At 41.0% G+C, this 26,193-nt stretch overlaps 1 protein-coding gene across 1 annotated transcript in view; it reads left to right on the top strand.

Annotated features, from left to right (window-relative positions):
* Positions 1–21,090, top strand: part of tnfrsf21 (tumor necrosis factor receptor superfamily, member 21) — a 57,487-nt gene extending 36,397 nt beyond the window's left edge. The window contains exons 4-6 of the mRNA XM_074616266.1: positions 1,552–1,817; positions 13,149–13,428; positions 17,292–21,090. Of these exons, the coding sequence (XP_074472367.1) occupies positions 1,552–1,817; positions 13,149–13,428; positions 17,292–17,521 (776 nt within the window). The 3' untranslated portion in view covers positions 17,522–21,090. The remainder of the gene's footprint in view (positions 1–1,551; positions 1,818–13,148; positions 13,429–17,291) is intronic.
* Positions 21,091–26,193: the final 5,103 nt, after the last annotated feature.

Below are 26,193 nucleotides of genomic sequence, written 5' to 3'. Positions count from 1 at the left end.
ACAAGCCCTGATTTTCCTAGAAATACAGTGTGAACTTGAATTCACCAAATAAATGATGCTGTAGCGCTCTCTCTCTCTATGTGTAAATTCAGTTTTAGATTGATTCTCCACTGTGATCGATCCAACCTGACGTGTCTGGCATGACAACAAAAGCTTTAGAGAATCAGATCCTCAACAGTGGCTCAACAGCTGTGTGTCTTCAAGCTGAATGACTCTGTGTATTCCAACCACACAGCAGGTGTGGCTCTACGTGCTAAATTAAGAGATTGCCCCCAGCTGATCCAGGGAGACCAAAGACTAATGCTGCCTCTTGCATCACCCCGTGTGTGTGTGTGGAAAGCCGAGGTGTTGGTTAAGAGGTGGATCCGTTTGCGCTGAGTGGATACTTGGAGTTCCTTGAGTGCCACTGGCCTCATGACTCAGTTGGAGACACCCTGATGAGGAAAGCATGATGTCGTACCGTCTGCATGGGATGAACTTGCTCTTCTGCATAGAAGTCTACTGTAATGTGGAATTTCCACTGCACGGTTTGGCTCGGAACGACTTCATAGCCTAGCAGAAGAAAAAGGTTCCCATGTACACGCATTGCATTTTTTGGCACCTGTTTTTTTAGGACCCTAATGGTGTCTAGTTAAAGATTTTTTCGTGTTGCCGAGGTCAACTAATGGCCCATGGGGTTCGTTTGGCGGCCATCTTGAATTGTTGTCCATTGTTGATTGGATGAGGCACAATAAATCTTCCAGTTCTGGCTGGCAGTCGACCGATATATAAATTATACCTTCCAAGATTCAAAAGAAAGTCTACAGACTATGAATGTTCTGTACAACAACTTCAAATGACACTGCCTGAAGCCTGAATCATTCTGAGATGGAGGTCACAACTTTGTTCACAATAAACAGACCAAACTTATACATATCATGTATAAATAATATAACCGTGTAATTCCAGACACACTCTCACACACGCACTATATAGAAGTTCAGTTGTAATTGACAGAAAGAGAACAATGGCGGATTGTGTGGCGCATAGCATGAGGGCTCCATTAGTTGGAAATGAGGCAATTGTTTGCTGCTGCATCCTGTTACAGCTACATTCTTCAATTAAGAGGAAATCCAGCAATCATCTGACTCTCATTTTCTTTTTTTTGATATTGAATAGTGGTTAAACATATGATCACAAACCCTCTTCTTTCAACTTTAAAGGGCAGGTCCATTATCAACTTAAATGATACTTGAAATTGATCCTTTTTGTATTGGTACTTGCATCGTCATTTTTAATCGATGCCCAGCCCTACATACAACCCCACTTCAAAAAGACCCAAATTCACCCTGGCAGTTATTTCCAAACTTAGCACTTAGCATGACTAACATTGATTTAGCCAGTGCTAGCAGTCACTTTATTCATAACCTTATCGATCAGTTTATTTTGGCAACCTACGTCACTACTTCTTGCTAACAGCTGAGTGGGCGTTTCCATTTGAAAATGAAATGAACGCAGATGGAGTCGACCCTTAAAGCTCGGGGTTCTCTAACTTTTTCTTTCTCTGCTCAGGGGTTGATATCCTGAAGCTGGTGGCGGCCCAGGTGGGCACCCAGTGGATCGACATCTATCAGTCGCTGGCCAACGCCACGGAGCGGGAGGTGGCTGCCTTCTCCAACGGCTACTCGTCAGATCACGAGCGGGCGTACGCCGCGCTGCAGCACTGGACCATCCGGGACAGCGACGCCAACCTGGCCAAGCTCATCAACGCCCTGCACCGGCAGCGCCGCATCGACGTGGTGGAGAAGATCCGCTGTGTCATGGAGGACAACCCACAGGTAAGGCTGGATGGACTTGAACCAGGTTTATTCAGAAGTGTAGCAGTGAAATATGTTTGCGGTGTTTTCTTCGACATCTTTTCCATCCTTGGCTCGGTCGACATCGCCGGCACACACCGTAGTGCAAACTGTTCTTTGCGTCTTTCTTCCACCGAAATCTAATCTGTGAGGAAAGCTGTCTGGTGCGTCCCACTGGAGCCAGTCCCATGTGGTTTATCTGCATTCCTCACATTAAAGCAACAGCTCACTTTGGGAGAATGATTGGATGTTACAGCAGTAATTACACTCAGTGTTGCAGCCTCTCTCTCTGCATACTACACAGTTTATGGAAATTGCTTGTTGCGATGGGTGAGTTGGTGAGAGAGGAAGTGGTGTGACCGTTTGTCTGTTTGAGGACAGGGTGACATCACCAGCTGAGGCGGAGCCAAAGTGGGCCACAGAATGCAAACACTAGATGGCAGCACAATTGGACATTTTTACCCATTTATTCTGTTATTAGTCTGTTGATTGAGATATATTAAAATTAGGGCTGTCAATCGATTAAAATATTTAATCGCGATTAATTGCACGATGTTAATAGAGATTAATCGCACATTTTTTATCTGTTCAAAAGGTACCTTAAAGTGAGATTTGTCAAGTATTTAATACTCTTATCAACATGGGAGTGGGGAAAATATGCTGCTTTATGCAAATGCATGTATTATTATTGGAAATCAATTAACAACACTAAACAATGACACATATTGTCCAGAAACCCTCACAGTTACTGCATTTAGCATAAAAAATATTTTTTAATATTAATTTTCCTCGTACACTCTACTTCTAAATCTGAGCCCCGCTACATACTAAAAAAAAAACAATTTGCGTTAACGCGTTATTATTACTAAGAATGTATCAGCCTCATACTGCAATCTCTGCAGAACACACACACAAACAAACAGGAAGCCATGAACACAGGGGACATACGGAATCCTTCATCACCATTTACTTTCCTCCTTCTTACTTCCCAATGATTCGTATCAAATTGGTGCCCTTGACTCCTCTCTCCAAAGTCGGCGCTGCACAGTTACAGCCTTGTTCTGGTTTTAAAGACGTCCCCGTTGTCTCAATGTCTCAGCTCTTTAGTCATCTGTTGTAATTTGGCCTTTCATCACAGCTTAATAATGGAGCAGATCATCTCCGACAATCGTTTTCTGTCTTGCTCACTGGATTGATGGTGGATAAGATAGCGGATGATGAAATTGTTTGGTGAGGGGGAGACATGGGGATAATGGAAAACTCAGTGTTGAAGTTACCAAAGGAAGTTGGATTTCAAGCTCCGCCAATGATTAAAGCTGTACCACAATGTAGTTGTGTGAAGCTCATGAACACATACTGTACATCATTATTATTATTATTATTATTATTAATAAATGGCTCCACATAGGGGAAACGTCAATTTAACGGTAGGCAGACTGAAAATGCCTAATGAATGACGTGCAAGTACTGGCGGCAGTGCAGGAGAATTTCGGTATTACCGTGTGGCGCAACTGATTCCCCAGATTTCAGCTGATCAGGGGGAAGCCTGAGAACCAGAACAATTGCCTCCTCAGTAATATTGAAATAATGCCTCTTCAATCATATAAAAATGCCTCTTCAATAATAAATAAATAATTTATGAACAATATAGAACTATCAAAATTAAGAGGTTTCATACCTGCCCTCACTGTGGAGGGAAGCTTCAGTACAGGCAGAATGGTGAAACCACGGCTTTAGTTACAGACAAGAAGGCAGACAAACAAACAAATAAAAAAAGAGGGATTGAAAAAGAGAAAAACAAAAGAGTGTAAGACCAACCACGACATTACACATGTCATGAGTACGCATTTTAGCATTTTTTGCGTGTCATTTGTACGCCACGCAAATGTCCACAGTTAGGTTTAGGCAAGAAAACCACTTAGTTAGGGTAAGGGAAAGCGTCATGGTTGGGCTTAAAATAAGTAAACTAAGTAAAACATGTACGGAAACATCTAGGGAATGTCAGAAACGTCAATAAAAAACGTGACTTTCGTGACACCTCACCAACGTAACTTAAAAAAACAAAACACCGGTTAACGGTCTCGAACACGAGTCTCTTGGTTAAAAGTCCTGTGTTTGTTGGACCCATCCACCTCCCAACGCGCCCACCATAAGTGGTCTTTCTTGCATTTTATACTACGTCACTAACGGTTACCGTAGCAGGATACATGGTGTACAAATAACACGCGGGAATCAAGAAAGGCGTTATTATTGTACGCTAAACACCTGGCGAATTTTCGTGGCATTTATACGCCTTGTCGTGCAAACGGGCTGACAAGACATACTTTAAAAAGGTCAGGTTCAATGGATGTACTGCATGTTCTCACTCGTTTCACACCAGGTCAATGTGACTCACTTATGGGAAGCATGTCAATGCATCAGTTACATAACAGCAATATATGACATTGGTGTTTGAACACACAGTAGAAAAAAATCATTCAGTGTATCGGCGGTATTCCCACCGGAACAACTGAGTGTCAGCTGTCTGATGGATGTTTCTATTTATATCTCTGCTGCTCCATGAGAGCTGAAACCAGACGGTAGAGTGACGGATGTGATTCCCTTTTTCTTTACGCTCATTTCTGTTCTTCCACACTGGGAACTATGAGGCATCTGCTGAGGAAGTGACAGTCAGATCAAAAATATGACCTAAAATATATATACAATCACTGCAATGATACTGATCTGTATCCATAATGTTAACCACTACCAAAGACTAATTTTGCACTTAAAAAAACAACAAAATATACTCTGAATAATTGACCAGAAGGTGAACAATCTTATTTTCTATCTGCAAATAGCATAACTCGAGATTATAGTCAACTTCTGTAAAGTCACCTGCTTTATTCATGCATTAAATGAATGTTTAATAGCTGTTGTGCCTGCCTGCTTTTTTGGCATCATCGGGCATCATCAGTATGTACAAAATAAGTGATTAAAGAGCAGCCATGCTGTTTCATTTTGATAAGCCTCCTCCTGAGTGTGGCTAATGAATGCATCATGTTAGAGACTGCAGCAGACGGAGCAGCTGTCCTCGGGGAGGGGTGAAGAACAAGGAATCAGCGAAGGGGAAAGATGGTGATTTATTTTATTTTTTTGCTGATCTGTCTTTTCTGTTTATCAACACAAAGCGGAGTCAAGTGTATCCTTCAAAAGTAAGAAAAAGAATCAAAAGGGCAAAGAAATAATAGACCACCACAAAAACAACTATAGGAAAAAACATATTTGCTGTTGGTGCGAATGGGCCAATGTTGCCTTGATGGTCCTTCTCATCACCAATATTTCAATATATCAGTCAAGTCATGGCTAGAATGGATTATTATGTGAATGTTTCGGCTCTGAACTCGTCTACTAGGGGTGTAAGAAAATGTTGAATATCATGATATTACATTTTGTGAAATTGTATCAATTCTAAAAAACACTTTTATTGATTTTTAATTAATAGTTTAAAGATTAACTTGGTCAGTAATCTATTTAATTTGAAAAGAGATGCGCCCACTCACTGTATGTGCCCTTTCAAAGTAGTGCTATGATGTTGGATGTTACACAGACTATGATAAATGATTGCGTAAAAAAAGACACACTTTTTTACTAAGATTTTATGCATATGGCGATGTCTTCTTTATACAACAATTTTTCCTAAAACTAGATTTTAAAAAATTGCAGTATATCCCCTTGCTTACAGTATCACAATATATCGCGATATATTGAATTGTAACCCCTGTATCATGATGCGTATCGTATCGCCAGATTCTTGCCTATACACAGCCCTACTCCCGACAAGGAAACACCAAGCTCAGCACCGCAGCGAGTGACGATTATAACTTCTCCCCAGAATATAGACCTGAGTGACTGCAGGTGGATGCTGGGGTTGGAGGTGGGGCTTTTGCGGACTCAAAGTGACTTTCTGATAGTGATGCGCGGTCAGGGTTTTTTAATATGCATACACACCCGACCCCTAATGAGAGCCAATCCGCACTGCCCAACTCGCAAAAATATGCATTAATCAACCACCCGAACCCGACCCACTAAAGCAGGAGAAAGTGGACTATTGCATGCAATGTTTCTGTAAGTTATTAATAACTTACTCGGAATGCTACTTTGTCACTTTTTGACCCGGCCACCCAAACCAGTGATATTTTCTTGTAAGTTTACCCGTTCCTGCGGGTTGTAGGTCGACCCGAGCATCACTACTGCCTGTATTAGCATGCAGGCTTTTCTTCATATATGTTTGTGTTGGACTTTGGTGTTAAAAGAGGGAACATGGGTTACTATAGTAACTATAGTGCTAGTATGGGATTACCAATGTAAGCCATTAGTTAGTATAAAGTGAATGCACTCTGAGCTGCCCTTTGCCTCGAACCAATACTTGCGTATGTATGTACAGAGGAAGTGGCTGCCTGAACTTTTCAAAAGACGACCAAATAAAGAAATCATATAAAGATACACATGATTGGCCCTGCTGTTGGGTCGGCCATGTTGGGTTTCCAACACTGCAGCAAGTACTTACTGTACAATGATATCAAAAAGCAAATAACCCTGTTAAGTGCATTGCATCATACAGTATATCCTGCAGTAGCAGAACTTAGGTTGATTCAAAGTCCACATTGAGCCAAGTATACGGTCTAAATTGCTGGAAGTGTGTCGACCAATTGTAGCCAGGATGCTTTGAGAGCTGACTTGTTTGAACTTGGGGCATCCTAGTAGGGCAGCCGCCCTGACACATTTGTTGATTTGAGGGCCCGTATCCTTTTGTAGCTGTAAGCGCCCTAATACACTTACTGGTCTAAAGCACAAAGAATCAAAAACACTGCTGCAGTCCGTTGATGTGATTGTTGGTCAATACCAATGACTCAGCAATTACTTGGCCAAGTGCTGAGAATTCTGGCTTCCAAAAAATTAATTTCACTCTGTTTTGGAACACAAAGTGCCCAGCTAATTGGAATTTGAAGATGGCCCATGACCAACAGCTGAAGGCTGTCAGCTCCTGAGTTATGAGTCTGCGTGAGGAAGCTGGCGGGCCAATCTTTGTGGAAGAATTACAATGGATAGAAACTGTATTCATTGCAGGGAAGCCTGTGTTGATGTGTTTTTCCTGTTGTGACAGATTGAAAGATAATTCCAGTATATTACAAGGTGGGTCTTAATTTTGTAGTTTTAGTCCATTATTTCTAACCATTTCTGAGCTCTGGGAAAGCAGCAACATTGTTAAATGTCTTCCCAGCCCTCTCTTTAGCCTCGGTCTGGGTCTCATTCACATGAACGGAGGAAGGCAAATAACTCCGGATTCGGATATTAGTGCATTTTACAACCTTTAGGACCTAATGATTTAAATAAGGGCTATTTAATTGTTCATACAGAGAAGTTGATTACCTCAAAAAAAAATTATCCGCTGAGTAACAGACGTCTCTTTCCCAATGTAAGTCTATGGGAAAAAGTATTTTTGGGTTCAATGGCATCATGTGACGGAAACGGAAGTTGTAGTACCGCCGTTTGGCCACTACGAAAGTTGGTATCGACGACCGGCGCTCTTCCTGGGGGCTTGGTCGAGACACTGACATGGACATACCTAGAGCCACGCTGGTATTTTTTTTTTTTTTTAAAGAAATGGAGTCTGGTTTTCAATGATTAGATTATTCACATGAGACAGACGCACACAGACAGGAAGTCATAAACCTCTTTCTCCTCTTTGCTTTTTACTTCTTCTCTGCAAAGGGAATGCACAAAAAAAAAACTACAGCACACAGCAGTCATCATCCCTTCCTGCCACAATGATGCACAATCAAGTGCAATTTCTTCCATAATTGGGTGTTTATGACTAAGGTCCTGTTAGACGCCTTTCAGTCCCTTCCATAAAGAGCCCCCTAAGATGATAAAATGAAACCACATCCATTACTTTACCGGAGAAAAGGCCCAAAAAAAATTCCCAGAAACTGCATTGATACTTTTATAGGTAATTCAGAGAGATTATGTGCATGTGTTTGTGAGTGTGTTTGACATTAAGTATGCTTTAATGCAGTCTGGGAGCAGGCTTATCCATTGATGATGTACTGTAAATGTCATAGATGAGTAAGTGGTAAAGTGGCTGAACGTGCCATGACGTAGAGTTTGAGGCTGTGCTCTACACACAGTTGGGCCAAGTTCCCGTTTTAGCTGCATCTTAGTTAATAGCTCATCTGTTCCGTACTTAAGTAACGCCACTTTGGTAGTTATTTTAACTTAAACATTGACTTATTTGTCACGTAACCTCCGTACTTAAGTAACGGTACGTCTATAGTTATTTTAACCTAAATGTTTACTTACTGTATGTGCTCTACACACAGTTGGGACAAGTTCCCGTCTCAGCTGCATCTTAGTTAATAGCTCATCTGTTTAGAGTAATTACAGCTGAGTGAGATTCTTTGCTCTAACATCTTTGGTCTAATTAATCAAAATATCCCCAGTGTATGTGTGTGTGTGTGTGTGTGTTTCTGTCCCCTGTGCCCTTCATACTGCAGCAGTCTGCCAGTGAGGCTAGCTGGCTCGGTCTGTATGTGTGTGTACATATAAGTATTGGGCTGTGTGCCTAGTGTGTGTGCATCTAAGTCCCTGTCCCCAGCAGGGCCTTGTGTTGTGCTGACAGGAGTAGTCAGCAACTGCTCTGCCTGATCCTTTTCTCTCACACACACACACACACAGCAGCCTGGGAGCTTTCTGGAACAGCAGTACTGTTCTTCCTCGCAGTGACCCCTGCGCCTCCAGCTCCGTCCTCGGTAGCTCAGCTCTGAGCCGTTCAAGGCTGCCAGCACTAGGAAACCAGATTCCATGTGGTTTGAGAAGCTCTCAGACATAGTGGCAGACATAACGCAAAGTGCTCTCTACCTGGGTGGGCAGAAGGGGACAAGGCTTTTCTTAATGTTTGTCACTGACGGCGTCAACTGTTGTATGGTAATGATTACAACGTGTATCCCTGCAGGCTGTTCGTAGCTCTACTTAAAAGTAATGCACTATAATTTGTATATACTGTAACCCACGTAATTGTGACGTAAAAACACAGAGCTTTCACCAAGGAGACCGCCGTTTGTGTCCCGTATGAAATCAAAAGTTAGCGTTGACTAACTTCTGTACTTAAGTAACGCCACTTCCGTAGTTACTTTAACTTAAACGTTGACTTATTTGTCACATAACTTCAGTACTTAAACAACGCCACTTGGGTAGTTATTTTAACTTAAACATTGACTTATTTGTCACGTAACTTCCGTATTTAAGTAACGCCAGATCCGTAGTTATTATAAGTTAAACATTGACTTATTTGTTACTTAACTTCCGTACTTAAATAATGCAACTTCCGTAGTTATTTTAACTTAAACATTGACTTATTTGTTACGTAACTTCCGTATTTAAGTAACGCCCCCTCCGTAGCTATTTTAACTTAAACATTGACTTATTTGTCATGTAACGTTTGTACTTAAGTACATACACACTGTAGTTATTTTAACTTAAACGTTGATTTATTTGTTACATAGTAACTTCCGTACTTAAATAACAACACTTTCGTAATTGTTTTAACTTAAACATTGATTTATTTGGCAACATTTGCTTCATTCAACTTAATTTCTTGATGTTTAAACTGATCGTTGTGGTTGATGGGTGCTCCAAATGAATGGTACTTGGTATCGGCCGAATCTGCAAGTTCGGGTATCAGAATCTGTGTCAGGAAGGAAAAAAATGGTACGGGAACATCTCTATTATTGTCAGACCGTTAGCCGACTGGTTCCGAGTTTGGGCGCAAGCAGACTTGGTCAACGTTTTCTGGCATTATCATCCTTTTCCCATGATTATGAAATTAAATAGATTTTTTTCTTTTTTTTTGAGCCAAAGTTGCAGAGAACCAGCAATCGCAATGAGTTTAAATCTGTGCCGCAAAATTCAATATCAGATTATATAATTTTGGATTTGTTTTACGTTTCCACTGACTTCCTGTCCCCTGAGGCTGCTAAATTTGTCATCCCTCATGGGGGTCTGTGTTTTTTCTCCCCCTCTCCCACATCAGCTCTTAAAAAAAACATTTGTTCCAGTCACATCTGCTGCTGTGTGAAAGTCAGCATATCTTTGTCATGGTGTGCGTACGTGTCTGCGTGCATGTATGTATGCACGCCTTTGTGAGCGAGACAGAGTGTGTTTGTTCTGTCAGCATCACGTAAGTTGTGTCAGGCTGGCAGCCCAGTGACCCAGACATTATGGAATAGAGAAAGAAAAAAACACCAGAGAAAGAGAACAGCGCTGGTGTTTTCTATGTCATGTCCTGTTGGAGCTCGTTCGTCAGGCCTGATAGTGAACAGAGCAGAAATCCATCACAACAGATTGAATCCACAGCTGCATGAAAATGGATTTTCATCAAAAGAAAAGAACATTTGTCTGTTTGTTTGACGGTTGTTCTGTCTAGTCCCCTCCCCGACCCCCCCCCCCCCCCCAGCTCCAATTTCCATTTTCCAATGAAATGACCTCTCTCTGCTACTGTGACCTTTAGGCCAGACTGGGCTCACCACTGTGAAAAACAAGACGTGCTCTCATGATCTCATCCCCCCCAAACCAGTCACTACTGGTTCAAACCACAGGTTCATTACCACACCAAAGAGAGACAGGGGAGAGGAGGGGGGCTCTGCAACGATGGAGGAAGGAGAGAGAGAGAGAGAGAGAGAGAGAGAGAGAGAGAGAGAGAGAGAGAGTCAGACAGGGGAAGATGAAGCGATAGGGGAGAGAAACTGTGGGACACAGAGAGAGAAAAAGATGAAGAGGGAACAGAAAGGGACGAAAAGCTGAGGGAGAAAGAATCAAGAGATGGAAAAAGGATTGGAGCAAGGATTGGTTATAGAGAAGGAGGCAAATATGGAAGAAAAAGAGAGACAGAAACGGTGATGAAGCAAAGGTTTAACTAGAAAGAAAGAGGATGAATTGGAAGTGTAAAATAGATGAAGAGACAAATATGAAAGGATGTAGAGCTATAAAAAGGTGAACGAACCAAGAGGGGAACAAAGAAATTAAATGACATGAAGAAAAAAGAATGGGAGCAATTTTTTAAATGCAAAAAAAAGGGTGAGAATTTAATAGGTCCAATACATCAGACCGGCAATACGTCATCCAGAGTAGGCTCTCATGACCCTTTTGGGGTGGGGGAAACAATCCTGTGTCCCTCGTAGACGGTAACAGAGTAAACAGAAGAAGTAGTCTCCAAACTTCTATTTTAAACAAACCGGTTACAGTAACAACGCTATGCTGAAGAGTTGCTGTGTAGTTGGTTGCACCAACAATAAATCCAAAAACGCTGATCTCTGATTTGTTCCCCTGCTGTGTCCTAAAAAAGATCTAATAGAAGGTCTTTATGGCTCCAAGCTATAGACCAGACCAGCATGGCTTTATGGCTCCAAGCTATAGACCAGACCAGCATGGTCTTTATGGCTCCAAGCTATAGACCAGACCAGCATGGTCTTTATGGCTCCAAGCTATAGACCAGACCAGCATGGCTTTATGGCTCCAAGCTATAGACCAGACCAGCATGGCTTTATGGCTCCAAGCTATAGACCAGACCAGCATGGTCTTTATTGCTCCAAACTATAGACCACACCAGCATGGCTTTATGGCTCCAAGCTATAGACCAGACCAGCATGGTCTTTATGGCTCCAAGCTATAGACCAGACCAGCATGGTCTTAATGGCTCCAAGCTATAGACCAGACCAGCATGGTCTTTATGGCTCCAAGCTATAGACCAGACCAGCATGGTCTTTATTGCTCCAAACTATAGACCACACCAGCATGGCTTTATGGCTCCAAGCTATAGACTAGACCAGCATTGCATCCTCTCCGAGGCTGCGCTCCCTTTTGGGGGAAAGAAACTCGCCGTCACAGGAGAGAAAATGATAAATGATAACCGAGGCTTTCACACTGAGATCTGAGGCTCATACGATATGTGAATATTCACTATCAGGGTGGTAAATGGCTAAATGATACTGGTGACGGTGACTAGCATGGCTATCTAATGTTAGCTTGAGTGGGAGGCCGCTGCAGTAATACAGTCATACATTAACGTTATGGCAGCATCAGACTGTCGTCTCAAACTAAATCTCAGCCTTTAGATCAAACAGTTGATTATCAACACGTTGGTTATTTACAGACAACACTTAGCCATATACAGAAGTCTGGATACCCTTACCAAAAAGATGTTTATTCATTAGTATATAGCATACTTCTTTTGAACTTAAAATAAGAGTATACTTTTAGTTTACTTTTTATGTACTTATCAGAGATATACTTATACTGACAAGTATACTTAAAAGTCTAAGTATATTTGGCTTCTAGGCCTACTTACAGGTTCTTACTTAATCTTTTGATCAACACATACTTAAGAAAAGTATAATTAAGTATTCATGCCTTATAGGCCTATAGAAAAGAATACTTGGTTTGTGCTCACTTTTTGATAGAGTAGGCTATGAAAGTGTGTTTGTAAAAGGATGTTTTGATATTAATTTACTTCAATTCATCAAGTTTTTCACAGTAGAGGCATACGAAAACAACACATTTTATAATTTTTTTTTTAATCTTATCAGAAATCATCAAGTCAAAGGAGCAAGTCTCTTTATGAAATCACTGGCTGAGTACTATAATTTAAAGTATACAAAGTATACTTTCATGAACTAAAAAGCAGAGATGCGCACAAGTCCAAGTCAAGTTTCAAGTCTTTAAGTAATATCCGGCCACTGTGTTGGACGGCGGAAGACTGAAGGGACGTGGCGGCGATCAACCTTCATTTATTAAAGTATCGCGAACGCTCAGTTTCAGGCGAGGTCGCAAAATAATTATTAGACGTACAGTACATTTGTATAAAACAAACGTTTGTTTAACAAGAGATTAATACGTACAAACTACAAAATTACAATCCAAACATACGTCAAATTTGGGGTTTTCCATCCCACAAAAGGGGGCGGGGCCTCGACTTTTTTTGCAAAGTACCCTTTTGTGCCGGTCTGATGTATGTGAGGATGGAGAGAAATAATGAGGGGAAAGAGAGTTGGGAATGAGCGAGATGGAGTGATAAAGGAGCTTGTGTGCTCCATAGGCAGCAAATACCAACCCGAGTCTCACTCCCAACGCGTCCAAATACTGCAGCTGGGTCAGAATACTAGCCTGTGTATCTGTGTGTTTAAGCGTCAGTTTGTCACACACTCATGTTTTTCTCCTCTTCTTCTCCCTCTACTTTTCCTCTCCCTCCTCCTCCGCTCTCTCTGTTTCTATCTACAGTTTGACATCAACCAGCTGATGACCTCAGTGAATGTAAGCCAAAGCCTCAGTCCCATCCACAAGCCGCTCGAGTCCCCCGGCAGCGTCGGCAGCGGCAGCAACAGCGGCGGTAGCAACAGCGGCGGTAGCGTGGGCGGGGCCAGCGTCACAGGCGTGGAGCAGTCGCCGGTGGACCGCACCAAGGGCTTCTTCCCCGACGAATCGGAGCCCCTGCTACGCTGCGACTCCACCTCCAGCAAAGACTCCGCCCTCAGCAGGAACGGCTCCTTCATTACCAAAGGTGAGCGTGTTAGCCGGGGAAGTTAGCGTCAGTGCCCAGAAACCACGGGGAGTCTTTGCGCTGTCAGCGTAGTGTAAGTGAAGCCAAAACATCTGGATTGCCCCCTAGTGGCTGGCTGAAGAATAGGTCATAAAGCCCGCAACGCAAATTCGTTTTAAGGCCACAAATTTATTTAGCACATTAACGCAACTTGCGATTTTTAGGTTGTAGCAGGCTCAGTTTTAAAGCTAGAGTGAAGATACTGGCATCATATGAGACTAAAAAAACCTAAGGATTCCATCAGTACCAACCATGCCGTACTAGCTCCAAACTTGACTTGCACTAAATTTTGGCGAGGAAAAACTGCCATGGCCATTTTCAAAGGGGCCCCTTGACCTCTGACCTCCAGATCAGTGAATGTAAATGGGTTCTATGGGTACCCACGAGTCACCCCTTTACAGACATGCCCACTTTATGATAATCACATGCAGTTTGGGGCAAGTCATAGTCAAGTCAGCACACTGACACACTGACAGCTGTTGTTGCCTGTTGGGCTGCAGTTTGCCATGTTATGATTTGAGCATATTGTTTTAATGCTAAATGCAGTACCTGTGAGGGTTTCTGAACAATATCTGTCATTGTTTTGTGTTGTTAATTGATTTCCAATAGTAAATATATACATACTTTTGCATAAAGCAAGCACGTTTGCCCACTCCCATGTTGATAAAAGTATTAAATACTTGACAAATCTCCCTTTAAGGTACATTTTGAACAGAAAAAAATGTGTGATTTATTTGTGATTAATCGCGATTAAATATTTGAATCGATTGACAGCCCTCATTTTTATTTAAATATTTAAAATGGTTCACATTGGGTCAATATTTTGTATGTCGGTGCCCCCAACTGGCAGATCAATGCAACTGAATTTGACTAACATAAATACCGGTACCATAGTTTCCCAACCAGGCCAGTCTTCTTTTTTACATCTTCACTGAGTGTTAGTCTGATAGGGACACCTGTGTTTTCACATTAAGGTCTTGCTTAAAGCTGCAGTAGGCAGTATATTTTTGGCGTCATAGGGAAAAAATTCCATAATAACCTTTCAGCATATTGTAATTCAAGTCCTCTGAGAGAAAACTAGACTTCTGCATCTCCTCATAGCTCTGTTTTCAGGCTTTAGAAAATTTAGCCCGTGACGTTGACCTATTGGCTGTGCTTCCGGAACTTGGCGTTTCTTCAACTAGATTTTACAATGGCGGCGGCGTCACAAACTTTCTCATTTTACAGCTAAACCGTGCACTACAAGATGATTCTGAAAACATTTGAGGAGAGAAATAGACATTAACGTAACAGAATAGTGATTCATATTTGATCAGCGCTGCCTAGTTTGACCGTTTGGTCGGAGGTCGCGAGTGATTTACAGCTGGCTCTCATAGACGGCAGCTGGACAGCAGACCTCAGATCAGCTCTGACTGCTTGTTTTCCTCCGGTCTGTAAAATCTTGCAGATGCCGTTAGGAGCACAGAGACACATCATTTTTTTCAGGTTACCTGTTTCATGTACTACTGTCACGATATAGCAACCGTTTTATATTATTTTTGTGATCAATGTCGGTTATTCAAGAGTACTCATGACATTTAAAGCCGGTCAAACTCTGAGGAGAGACTCTGGTTTGTTGGTATCAGCATATTCACATTCCTCACACGCCTAGCAAATTATTCACTCACTAAAGTGTCTCACACTTATTGAAAATGATGGGACACTCACATCAAACATGGATGTGTGGGTGCTGACTGCCCTCATGTGGTCACTCTGGGTATTGTTGCAAAATGAAAACCATTTTCCAAGTTTTCCTCACTTCTACTATTGTATTAGCAATAATGGCTTATTTTAATTCATGATAAAAGAAAACTGCATTTTTTTTAGATTTTTTATAATGCCAGCGTGTTTTACTTTGAAGATCCCTGTAGATTTCAATGATCTGTGACAGTTAACTGGGGTTTATTGGACTGATAATTAGATATATTTATTGTTTATTAACTACTACTAGTTCCTGTCAACTATTAACAATGATAATTAACTTTCTACACATATCTGAACTGTTTGCTAACTGTCAGTTAGCAAGTTTGTTAGCCCGATCACTAACGTAAGTTTTATTCATAAGACATATTCATACCATCCGCTCCTTCGTCATAACTGTCAGCAAACTAGAGCAGTTTATAGTCCGACAAAGGAGCTAACAAGCTAAAATAGCTTCCTTCTTTTTGGACATCAGCCGCTTGTTTGTTCAGTCAAAGGCCAGCACTGTAAAGGCTGCTTGCTCTTGGACAGGCAGGTAATCCACTGTTCAGATTGATCACATCTGAATTGCTGTAAATTATTTTTTTTTAAATGCGCAAGTTTGTTACAGATCTGTATGGAGCCCCCCTAGACCCCTAGGAGAAATTTCTTATTAACTCGTTCCCTCGAGTCAGTATCTCGTTCCCTGGAGTTACTTCATAGAGCACTTCCTCCAATCGGTCCTGACAGTCCACATATTGCTGATGTATGGAGCCCCCCTAGATGATGTACTTCAGTAAAGTTGGAAAGATATTGACAGATTCAAACTTCCTAGATCAATAACTCATAACCCAAACGTTGTTAAAACACAAACGACGGCTCTTTCTAACCGTAGTAAGGTAGACAACGAGCTACAACCTCAATTTAAATGACACATAACGCAACATTGGTCTCTATGTGCAGCCGGCTGTGAGACGAGTAGTCAGGGACCGTCTACAAAGGCAACGCCGAAAAGAGAAACATATTCAATAACTTCACTTATATGAAGTATATTGCCATCAAAATGTCTTAATTAGTTTAATAAGTATATTCAGGAAGAGACCATTGATGTGTGAAGTGATTTTGGTGGTACTACACTGCATAATACTGAAGTTATTGAATATTTTTCCCATTAAAAATTCTAAAGAATTATGCAAAATCATATTTTTCCAAACTAAGTGTTGTAGTACAACTATGAGGAGATCATTGATGTGTGAAGTGATTTTGGTGGTACTACACTGCATAATACTGAAGTTATTGAATATTTTTCTCTCTTCCGCGTTGCACTTTGTAGACGGTCCCTGACCACTCGTCTCTCAGCTGGCTGCACATAGAGACCAATGTAATGTGTTATGTGTTGATTGAAATGAGGTTGTAGCTCGTTGTCTACCTTACTACGGTTACAAAGAGTCCTCGTTGGTGTTTTAACAATGTTTCTGTTATGAGTTATTGATCCGGGAAGTTTGAATCTGTCAATATCTTTCCAACTTTACCAAAGTACATCATCTAGGGGGGCTCTGTATATCAGCAATGTGTGGACAGTCAGGAATGATTGGAAGAAGTGCTCTATGAAGTAACTCGAGGGAACGAGATAATACAAATGTTCTCCTAAGGGTTTAGGGGGGCTCCGTACAGATCCTTAAACTGCATTAACAGATTTATTTTGTGCCACTTGATGGCAATAATCACTCTCTTTTTAGCTCAGGGAAAGGACCTGAATGTTCGTTGTTTGTTTCTAACCGAACGTTGGCTATAGTTGCACACTGGAGCTGAAAATAAGGCACTTGCGAGCGCGCATGACGTCACATCAGTTGGCTTTGCCCGGAAAAACGGGGCCTGGGTTCTTCACATTAAAAGTAGCCTACAGGCTGATAGAGGAAATCCAGAAAGTCACGGAGGGTCTCATTTTTTAGGTTAGGTTACAACCTGTTTATACGTGTAAAACTGTCCCCCCTGTTATGATTTGACGTTATATAAAATTAAATTGAATTGAATTGAATTGAAAAAGTTACATACAGTCCTTTTATATATAATGACTGTTTTACCCTCTCCGTCTCCCTTTCCAGAGAAGAAAGACACCGTGCTCCGGCAGGTGCGCCTGGACCCGTGCGACCTGCAGCCCATCTTCGACGACATGCTGCACATCCTGAACCCCGAAGAGCTGCACGTCATCGAGGAGATCCCGGCCGCCGAGGACCGGCTGGACCAGCTGTTTGAGATCGCGGGAGTCAAGAGTCAGGAGGCCAGCCAGACTCTGCTGGACTCGGTCTACAGCCACCTCCCTGACCTGTTGTAGTGGAGGAGGAAGGAGGAAGAAGAAAACACACAGATATGAGAATTGGCACAAGAATAGAAAGGAGCGTCTCCGTGGGAGGGATGACTCAGATCTGGCGTTGTTCAGATGAAGCTATTTGATCTGATTAGAGTCTGTCTCGTCATGTCACGTTGTCACATGATTCAAGCTAGGTGTTGATGACTATTCTTTTACTGGTACTCCTCTTATCTTCCTCAATTGTCTTGTGTGTATACACTATTACTCCTTCAAAACATCCTCTACTATGATACAGGGTCAACGTTCAATGTAATTAAAGCGTTCCGAGGGTCGCACCAGGGAGAACCTTTTTCACTTTTCTCAAGTATGTTCAGCCTTGTTTAAGGTGGTATTAAGAGGGTATTGGGAGCAGAACGAATGAGGCTTCCCAACAGAGAAAAAGCTGGTTTGAAAAGAAGCTGACAACATGGAAAAAAAAAACATAAAACGCACTTTCTTTATCTTAACTGGCCAATGCCTTCACTTCTAAAGGGTAATTCCGGTGTTTTTTTTCCATCGGTCATGCCAATCATTTTGGCATCCCTTGCCTTTAACGTGATTTCAGTGTTTTAAAAAAAATCTCATTTAACACTTTGCTAAATGATTGCAAGAAAGGAAACTACACACAGACAATAGTAAATAAGCTATAACTCTAAATGACACTGGCATTATTCTAGGGGGTTTCTTGTAAACCACATTCACAGATATATTTGCCCAGGTATGAACTGACCCGTAAGTCATGTGCCTGAGCAGATCCCTCATTTTTTTTCTTTCCACCCCCCTCCAGTTGCCTGTACCTGGAGCACAGATCATCTGTGGGTCATTATAGCTTGTAACCACTGTGCCAGACCAGCAGAGAGCAGTGTTAGATTAGAGGGCAGACCTGCTGCTCTGGAACCAAAGCCATATATCAAAAATACTGGATTAAAATAATCCAATATTACAATACTGGACCTAATCTAATATGATGATATATGGCTTTGCCTTTGAACTGTTTGCTTTTGGACAAATGGTCCAAAACTAACAATGAACTGGACAGGAAAGGGTGCAGTGTTTACCGCCCCCTGCCCGCTTCTCTGGAACCAAAGCCATATATCTAAAACGGTTTTAGATACGTCGCTTTGGAAGCTCTGCCACTGTTGGACTCATGGACAGTATACAATAAATACTTCTACCAGTGTGCACATTCAGATCTCTGCTAGCTAGCCCTGTTTGCCTCAACAAATGTAGTGCTGATAAAGTGTTCCAACACAGTCTCACGGCAGTTCATGAAATAGTCACAAAATTGAATCTATTTGATTTTGTGTACATAAACACAACTTTCCCTTTTTTTTTTCATGACGCTCAGCGCGACTTTCGTGCTTATTCCTGCGAATGTCCAGCAACACGTAATATACAAGTCAATTTCCATCCCAGTCTTTTCAAAATAAAATTACTTAGTCAGGTTTAGGAATAGATCAACTTGGTTAGGTTTGGCAACAAAACTACTAAGTTAGGTCTAGGAAAAGATTGTGGTTTGGGTTAAAATAACTCCAGAAGTGCTGTAACTTCAACACAAAAGTTATGTGACAAACAAGTCAACTTTTAAGTTAAAATAACTACGGAACTGGCGTTACTGAAGTATGGAAGTTACGTGGTTAATAAGTCAATGTTTAATTTAAAATAAGTACACAAGTGGCGTTACTTAAGTACGGAAGTTACGTGACAAATCAGTCAACGTTTAAGTTAAAATAACTACGGAAGTGGTTTTACTTAAGAATGGGAGTTACGTGACAAATAAATCAATGTTGGATTAAAATAACTGCGGAAGTGGCATAACTTAAATACAGAAGTTAGGTAACAAATAACTCAACGTTTAAGTTAAAACAACTGCGGAAGTGGCGTTATTTAAGAATGGAAGTTACGTGACAAATAAGTCAGTGTTTAAGTTAAAATAACTACAGAAGTGGCGTTATTTAAGTACGAAGTTAAGTGGTAACTAAGTCAAGTTCAAGGTACAATAACTACGCAAGTGGCGTTAGTTAAATACCAAAGTTACGTGACAAATAAGTAAACGTTTAAGTTAAAATAACTGCGGAAGTGGCTCTCTTAAATACGGTGGTTACGTGATAAATAACCCAACATTTAAGTTAAAACAACTACGGAAGTGGCGTTACTTTAGTACGGAAGTTAAATGGTAACTAATTCAACGTTTTAGGTCAAATAACTACTTAACTGGCGTTAGTTAAATACGGAAGTTACGTAACAAATATGTCAGAGTTTAAGTTAAATAACTACGCAAGTGACGTTACCTAATTACGGAAGTTACGTGATAAATAAATCAACACTGACTTCTGGAATCACACAGGACACAAACAGCGGTCTCCTGGGCAAAAGTCCAGTGTCTTTTTAGCCACCCATCCAACCTTGACCTCATCCGTTCGCCACTCTTTATACTTCCCGGATCACAATTACGTGGATTACATACGAATTGATTTCGTGCTGACCATCACGAAACAAATCTGAAATTCGAGTCTATGTACACGAATCAATACATATATTTTGTGACTATTTCCCGAGCCGCTGTGCGACTGGGCTGGACGTTCTTGATACATTTTTGAGCTTCACGTGTGGGTGTCTTGAGTGTTTCAGTGCTACGGTAAAAAACAAGAGAATACAAGTTATTTTTTCTTTTTTCATGCAGTTGGTATGTTGCTACATGCTCCATGTAGTCGATATTAAAATGTAATAATAATGCACTAATTCTATTCATTCATTTTCATTTTCTTTTATTCTGCTGTTAACTAACATTTATTTTCATGTTTTCTACATTTAGTTTGATTTATTATGTTACTGTAGCACGTCTTTGTTATCATTTTGACTTGTTTTCATGGGCATTCAGATGTATTTCCCCCCCGCTTGGCGTGGCGAGATTACCTGGCTGGGATGTAAGATATGCATACTCCATACTCTACTTGAAGTACTCGTGTTACTTGATTTAAATGAGGAAGAAATAATGTACTCTTTCGGTTCCTTCCAAGTTCTTATAATAATAATAAAACTGAAAAAAGCACCACCAAAAAACTCATCGACATTCGGAGAGGATTTTTGCAGGCGCCATGAGAGCAGCAGATGACGGACTCTGTTTTCACCAAGCCAGTTACTTATCCAAGCTCCTGTGGTGCTAGATGTGAACTCTCACCGGGTTGGCCTAACACAGGGGGGTCTTAACCCCCGGACTAATGACTATTTCAAGTATTCCAGACTGAGTGAAGAAGATTGAAGGGTTGTGCTGCTGTGGACTACGGGATGTTGACAATGATGATGATGGTAGTGATGATGATGAGAATGTGTGAGCTTGCTCTCCGTGATGCTGTGGAGACTCAAACTGCAGGGTGTGAGCTTTTTTTTAAATTATTTTTTAAGGAAGTTTTGACAGGATGGAAGGTGAGATGTGAAACGCATGTGTGGCTCGAGTGGATGATTTCATCAAAATTTCACGTGTGTAACCAGTATGTTTACTACTATGTAACCTCTTAAAATCAACCAATTAAAGCTCAAAGCATTTGTCATAACTTTGTGTGCAGTTGTCACTTATTCAGATTGTTGTATGTGATAAAAAAAAATTCATCGACTCTTAGAAATATATATATTTTTTTGAAATTTTCACTTCTGGATAAAAACAAAATGATATTTAGATTTTTCCCTTAAAGGTACAGTGTGCAGGATTTGGCGCCATCTAGCGGTGAGGTTGCAGATTGCAACCGACTGAAACTTCTCCTTAAAGGTCCCATATTGTAAAAAGTGAGATTTTCATTTCTTTTATATTATAAAATAATTATGTTACAACCCGGAGTTGGTGTAGGGGTAAAGGGAGTAACATTGAGCCGATGTTATCAGGCAATCACTTGTTTATTGGTGGTGATTGATATTAAAGCAACATAAACATACACTGGATTGAATTATAACAACTGAAAACGAGAGTTTCGGGTGGCCGAAACGGAGAAAAACAAAGGCACACACCCTAGCCCTGAACGATCCTAACCAGCAGACAAATTACACAACTGCTCTATGCACAACGAAATATAAACTAAACGAGTACCTCAGACTAGTTAACATTCACTATCAAGCTAAATAGGCTAGTGGGAAGACCCCCAAAATTTTGAGATACCCCTACCGGAGGTAGAACAAAGCACAACAATGATTTTCATATTCTCTTAGGTCTCCCACATATGAAATGGATTCTTGTATAAAAATATTTTACTGCAAAAGTGGTTAAATTGACAGATATTGTGACATAACCCATAAATAAAAAAAACGCAAAATGAAGCCAGGCCGAATGGGAGATGGTACACAAAAACTCATGTAATTTCATAATTCCAGCTCTGATTGATCCCAAATTTGATGTGATAGTGGCCAATGGGTTCCTCTACATGTGTAAAGAAACAGAATGTGAATATATTGATGCATTGAGGAAATACAGTAATACAAACACATAAGTACAATAAGCGGAAATATCAAATTTGAAGGTCTATGATGAATTTATTCATTTACTTTTAGGTAGCTTTGGCTGGGATTGTCCCAGAAACATCAGGCAGGGTTTGCTGGAATGGTATGACTGTGATGAATCCAGCAACATATGATATGTGACTGTAGCAGGTATGGTCAGTAATCTATATTAAGAAATGTATGACGTGTTCCAAGCATGAAATGGGGGTAAAAGGCATATCTGCAGTCAATGTAGAATCTTCAGTCTTCAGTGTAAATTATTACAGACCACTTATTGACAGTTTTGTATCAACTTTAATTTAAGGGATACATAAATGTACTGGATGTAAAAGTAGCAATTTGAACTGGCAAAATTAACTTAAAGCAGAAGTGGGTAGAATTGCAGCAAATATGATTAAACAAAAGTTATTTTTATGTAACGGTCACTATATCCTGACAGAAGTGCCTGAGACAGGTAATCTGGAAAAAAATAATAAGTACCTGTGTCCTCCGGTGCTCCTAACGGCATCTGCAAGATTTCACACACCGGGGGAAAACAACCAATCAGAGCAGAGCTGGAGCCTGCCGTCTCTGAGCAGCTGTCAATCATTCACCAACTCCGATCAAACGGTCTGACTAGGCAGCGCTGATCAAATATGAATCAATATTCTGTTACTGTAATGCCTATTTCTCTCCTGAAATGTTTTCAGAATCATCTTGTAGTGTACCAGCTGTAAAATGAGAAAGTTTGTGACCCGGCAGCCATGTTGAGATCAGTTGAGGAAATACCAAGCACCGCCCACCAGCCGGAGCAAAATTTCTCATTTTACAGCTAAACAGTACACTACAAGATGATTCTGACAACATTTGAGGAGAGAAATAGGCATTACAGTAACAGAATATTAATTCATATTTGATCAATCCTGCTTAATTTACAGTTTGATCGCAGTTTGTGAGTGATTGACAGCTGCCTCCGTTGAATAAACAGTCAATCGGAACGTTCTCTCTGAAATAACCTGTGATTGGTCAAGGTCTCCTGTCACAGGCTGGATTTTTTAAAGCCTGAAAACAGAGCCATGAGGAGGAACAGAAGTCTAGTTTTCTCTTAGAACACTTGAATTACAATATGCTGACAGGTTGTTACAGAAATTTTGCCCAATGATGCCAAAAACGTTCTGCCTACTGCCACTTTAATTATGAAAATATTACACCCATAGAAACACATGTTCCCCGATTTATTTTTGTCTTGCTTTTTCCATCTTTTGAATGGAGCATGTTACCCATCCACATTGTCCCCGGTGACAAAATGTGGCACGTTTGGGCAATCAGGAAAAGGGCATGAGCAAAACTCAGTGCACGTCAATCCCACTGAAAGGCACTGGCATTTTCTGTGGTCACTGCAGGTCCCATCATTGCAGTACATGTGTGTAATGTTTCTGAGTTCTTGTGGAGCAGCTGGTTTCTGGAACATTGTGGCCTCAATGGATCCGTCCTCTCTGATAGTCCAGCCTTTTCCAATGGGATTCCAGAGAAGTGCCTTTGGAAGATGGCTGTGACGCCACACTGCTGTCTGATACATTGCTCTCAAAACATGTTGCTTGAAAGCATCTTCAGTTGGGGGGAGTTGTGCCACTGATGTATTGGTTGTGGATGCCAAAATGTATCTTAGCTCATCAAGGCTAGTGCATGGACACCCGTTATCTTTTCTCTTTTGTCCATACAGATGGAGGGCATATTTTCTTGCCACAGGCAAAGCTTCCTCCAAGCTGTCAGATAATCCAAAGTTTGTCATTTCTTGTAAATCAGCGAGGTGGGTCTTCAGCTTAGTAAAAGCTGTTGTCTTCCCTTTCCTATACAAGCTACTTGTGGTGTCACAGCCTGTGAGGGCATGGCATGCAGGTAGACATTCACAGAATTGAGCTCCAAGTTTCTGTGAAATAGCACAGATTGGGACAAATCTTTCCCTTGGGCCATGTCCAGAGTGCATGTAGACAGTAGATGAAGCAAACATCCCTTTGCTTGCATAGTAGACAAGCAAAACAAGTACATCTGTGTCATCACATTTGATGATTAGATGAGAATGTGACTGTGCAAGGTGTATTGCATGTAACACCAATCTTGTATCAGCCTCCTCCTGGTTACTGTATAGGTCTACCAAGTTTTCCACCCATGACTGGCTGACCATCTTGACCTCCTCACCATTTTCAAAGCCTCCTGCCAAAATAATAGTCTTCTCTGATGAGATGCTCTGTTGTGCTGTATCCACTATGTAGTTGCTGACAAAGCTGCATAGTGCAGCTTTGTTCGCACTGCACTTGAGGTATTTTCTATAGTTAGGAACTTTTGCTTTTCCTATGATGACGTATGTAGGTCTCTTGACTTGAACTGTGCCTCTTCGATTCCTTTCAAGGTCTTTTATTGATGGGGAATGGTCGTATCTGTCAAAGATCATAGCCACACAGTTGAAGCCATCCTTTCTTGTTAAGGCTGCAATCCTCCTCCAGATGCTTTCACCTAGGTCATTGAATGTCTCAAAGTCTGAGTCGTGGAGACCCTGCAGAAGAGCCATGCCATCAATGATGTACGCAGATGGTTCCTCTGAATTCTGTAGCTGCTGTATCTCCTCAACTACAGACTCAATTGCCTTAGCAAAGTCGGCCTTTGTTGTTTTCCTCAAGCTTCCATCATCATTAAACAAAGACGGGGGGACAGCAGCAAGTTCATGAGACATCACAGTTTCCATCGACACCACCCTCTGCCTGGAAACAGCCAGAAGCCTTCGGAAGAGCACATCTGAGTCCATATGAACCTTTCGTGTGCTGGCCTCAAATGACTTTTTCATGTCTATGAAAGTTGCACAGTGTTTTCTTTTTTCAGGGTCCCAAAAGCTCCTTGATCTTGTGGATTTTGCCAGGCGTTCTTCAATAAAGGCTGTGTTTTGCTTTGCCCCATCTTGAAGGAAACATGAAAGCTCTTTTGCAACATTCTCAGAAGCAACCTGACCTGTGACAATGTTAATCAATTCTTCTGGAATGCTATCAAGGTCGAAAGGGTTCTGCATCTCCTCCACAGTTGCCATTATCTTTTGTACATCTCTCTCATCTCTGTCCATTCTGGATGCTCCATGTTCCTTATGGGCTTTTGAACTCTTCTCATCAGGGTCACAAAGGTCTTTCATGGCAACAACATATGCTGTGGTTACATGTCTTGTCATTAGCCATCTTGTGAGAGCTGCCTTTCGTAATGTAAAGCCAACAACTCCACCCTGACTTAATATAATATTTTTAAAGACTTACCTTGGACATTTTAAGAAGATATCCATGAAGATTGTGGTGATAGATGATGGGTCCAATTAGCATTTGAAAGTGCTGAGTCGTTTATAGTTGATCAAATAGTAGAGCATCAAATCAATTGAACTTGATTACCCTCTGACAGGCAAGCTCAAAGTATATGCTTTATAATGACAATATCTTTGTAGAAGATGGTGTATCAATTATTTCAAGGGGACAGACAATTTATACATTGTTTCATAAAAATATAATATTCAATATATCCACCCCTTTAACCCCCATTTCATGCTTGGAACACGTCATACATTTCTTAATATAGATTATTGACCATACCTGCTACAGTCACATATCATATATTGCTGGATTCAGCACAACCATACCATTCCAGCAAACCCGGATTGGTGTTTCTGGGACAATCCCAGCCAAAGCTACATAAAAGTAAATGAATACATTCATCATAGACCTTCAAATTTGATATTTCCGCTTATTGTACTTATGTGTTTGTAGTGCTGTATTTCCTTAATACAGCAATATATTCACATTCTGTTTCTTTACACATATAGAGGAACTCATTGGCCACTATCACACCAAATTTGGGATCAATCAGAGTTAGCATTATGAAATTACATTAGTTTTGGTGTACCATCTCCCATTCGACCTGGCTTCATTTCGCGCTTTTTTTATTTATGGGTTATGTCACAATATCTGTCAATTTAACCACTTTTGCAGTAAAATATTTTTATACAAGAATCCATTTCATATGTGGGAGACCTAAGAGAATATGAAAATCATTGTTGTGCTTTGTTCTACCTCCGGTAGGGGTATCTCGAAAACTAAAGCACTTTTGGGGGTCTTCCCACTAGCCTAAAAGTCCACTGACTCCAGTAGGACTTATATACA

Source organism: Sebastes fasciatus, chromosome 18 (assembly GCF_043250625.1).
Source record: "Sebastes fasciatus isolate fSebFas1 chromosome 18, fSebFas1.pri, whole genome shotgun sequence".
Taxonomy (NCBI): domain Eukaryota; kingdom Metazoa; phylum Chordata; class Actinopteri; order Perciformes; family Sebastidae; genus Sebastes; species Sebastes fasciatus.
Note: the sequence above shows the minus strand (reverse complement) of the source record. Positions and strands in the feature narration are given on the sequence as shown.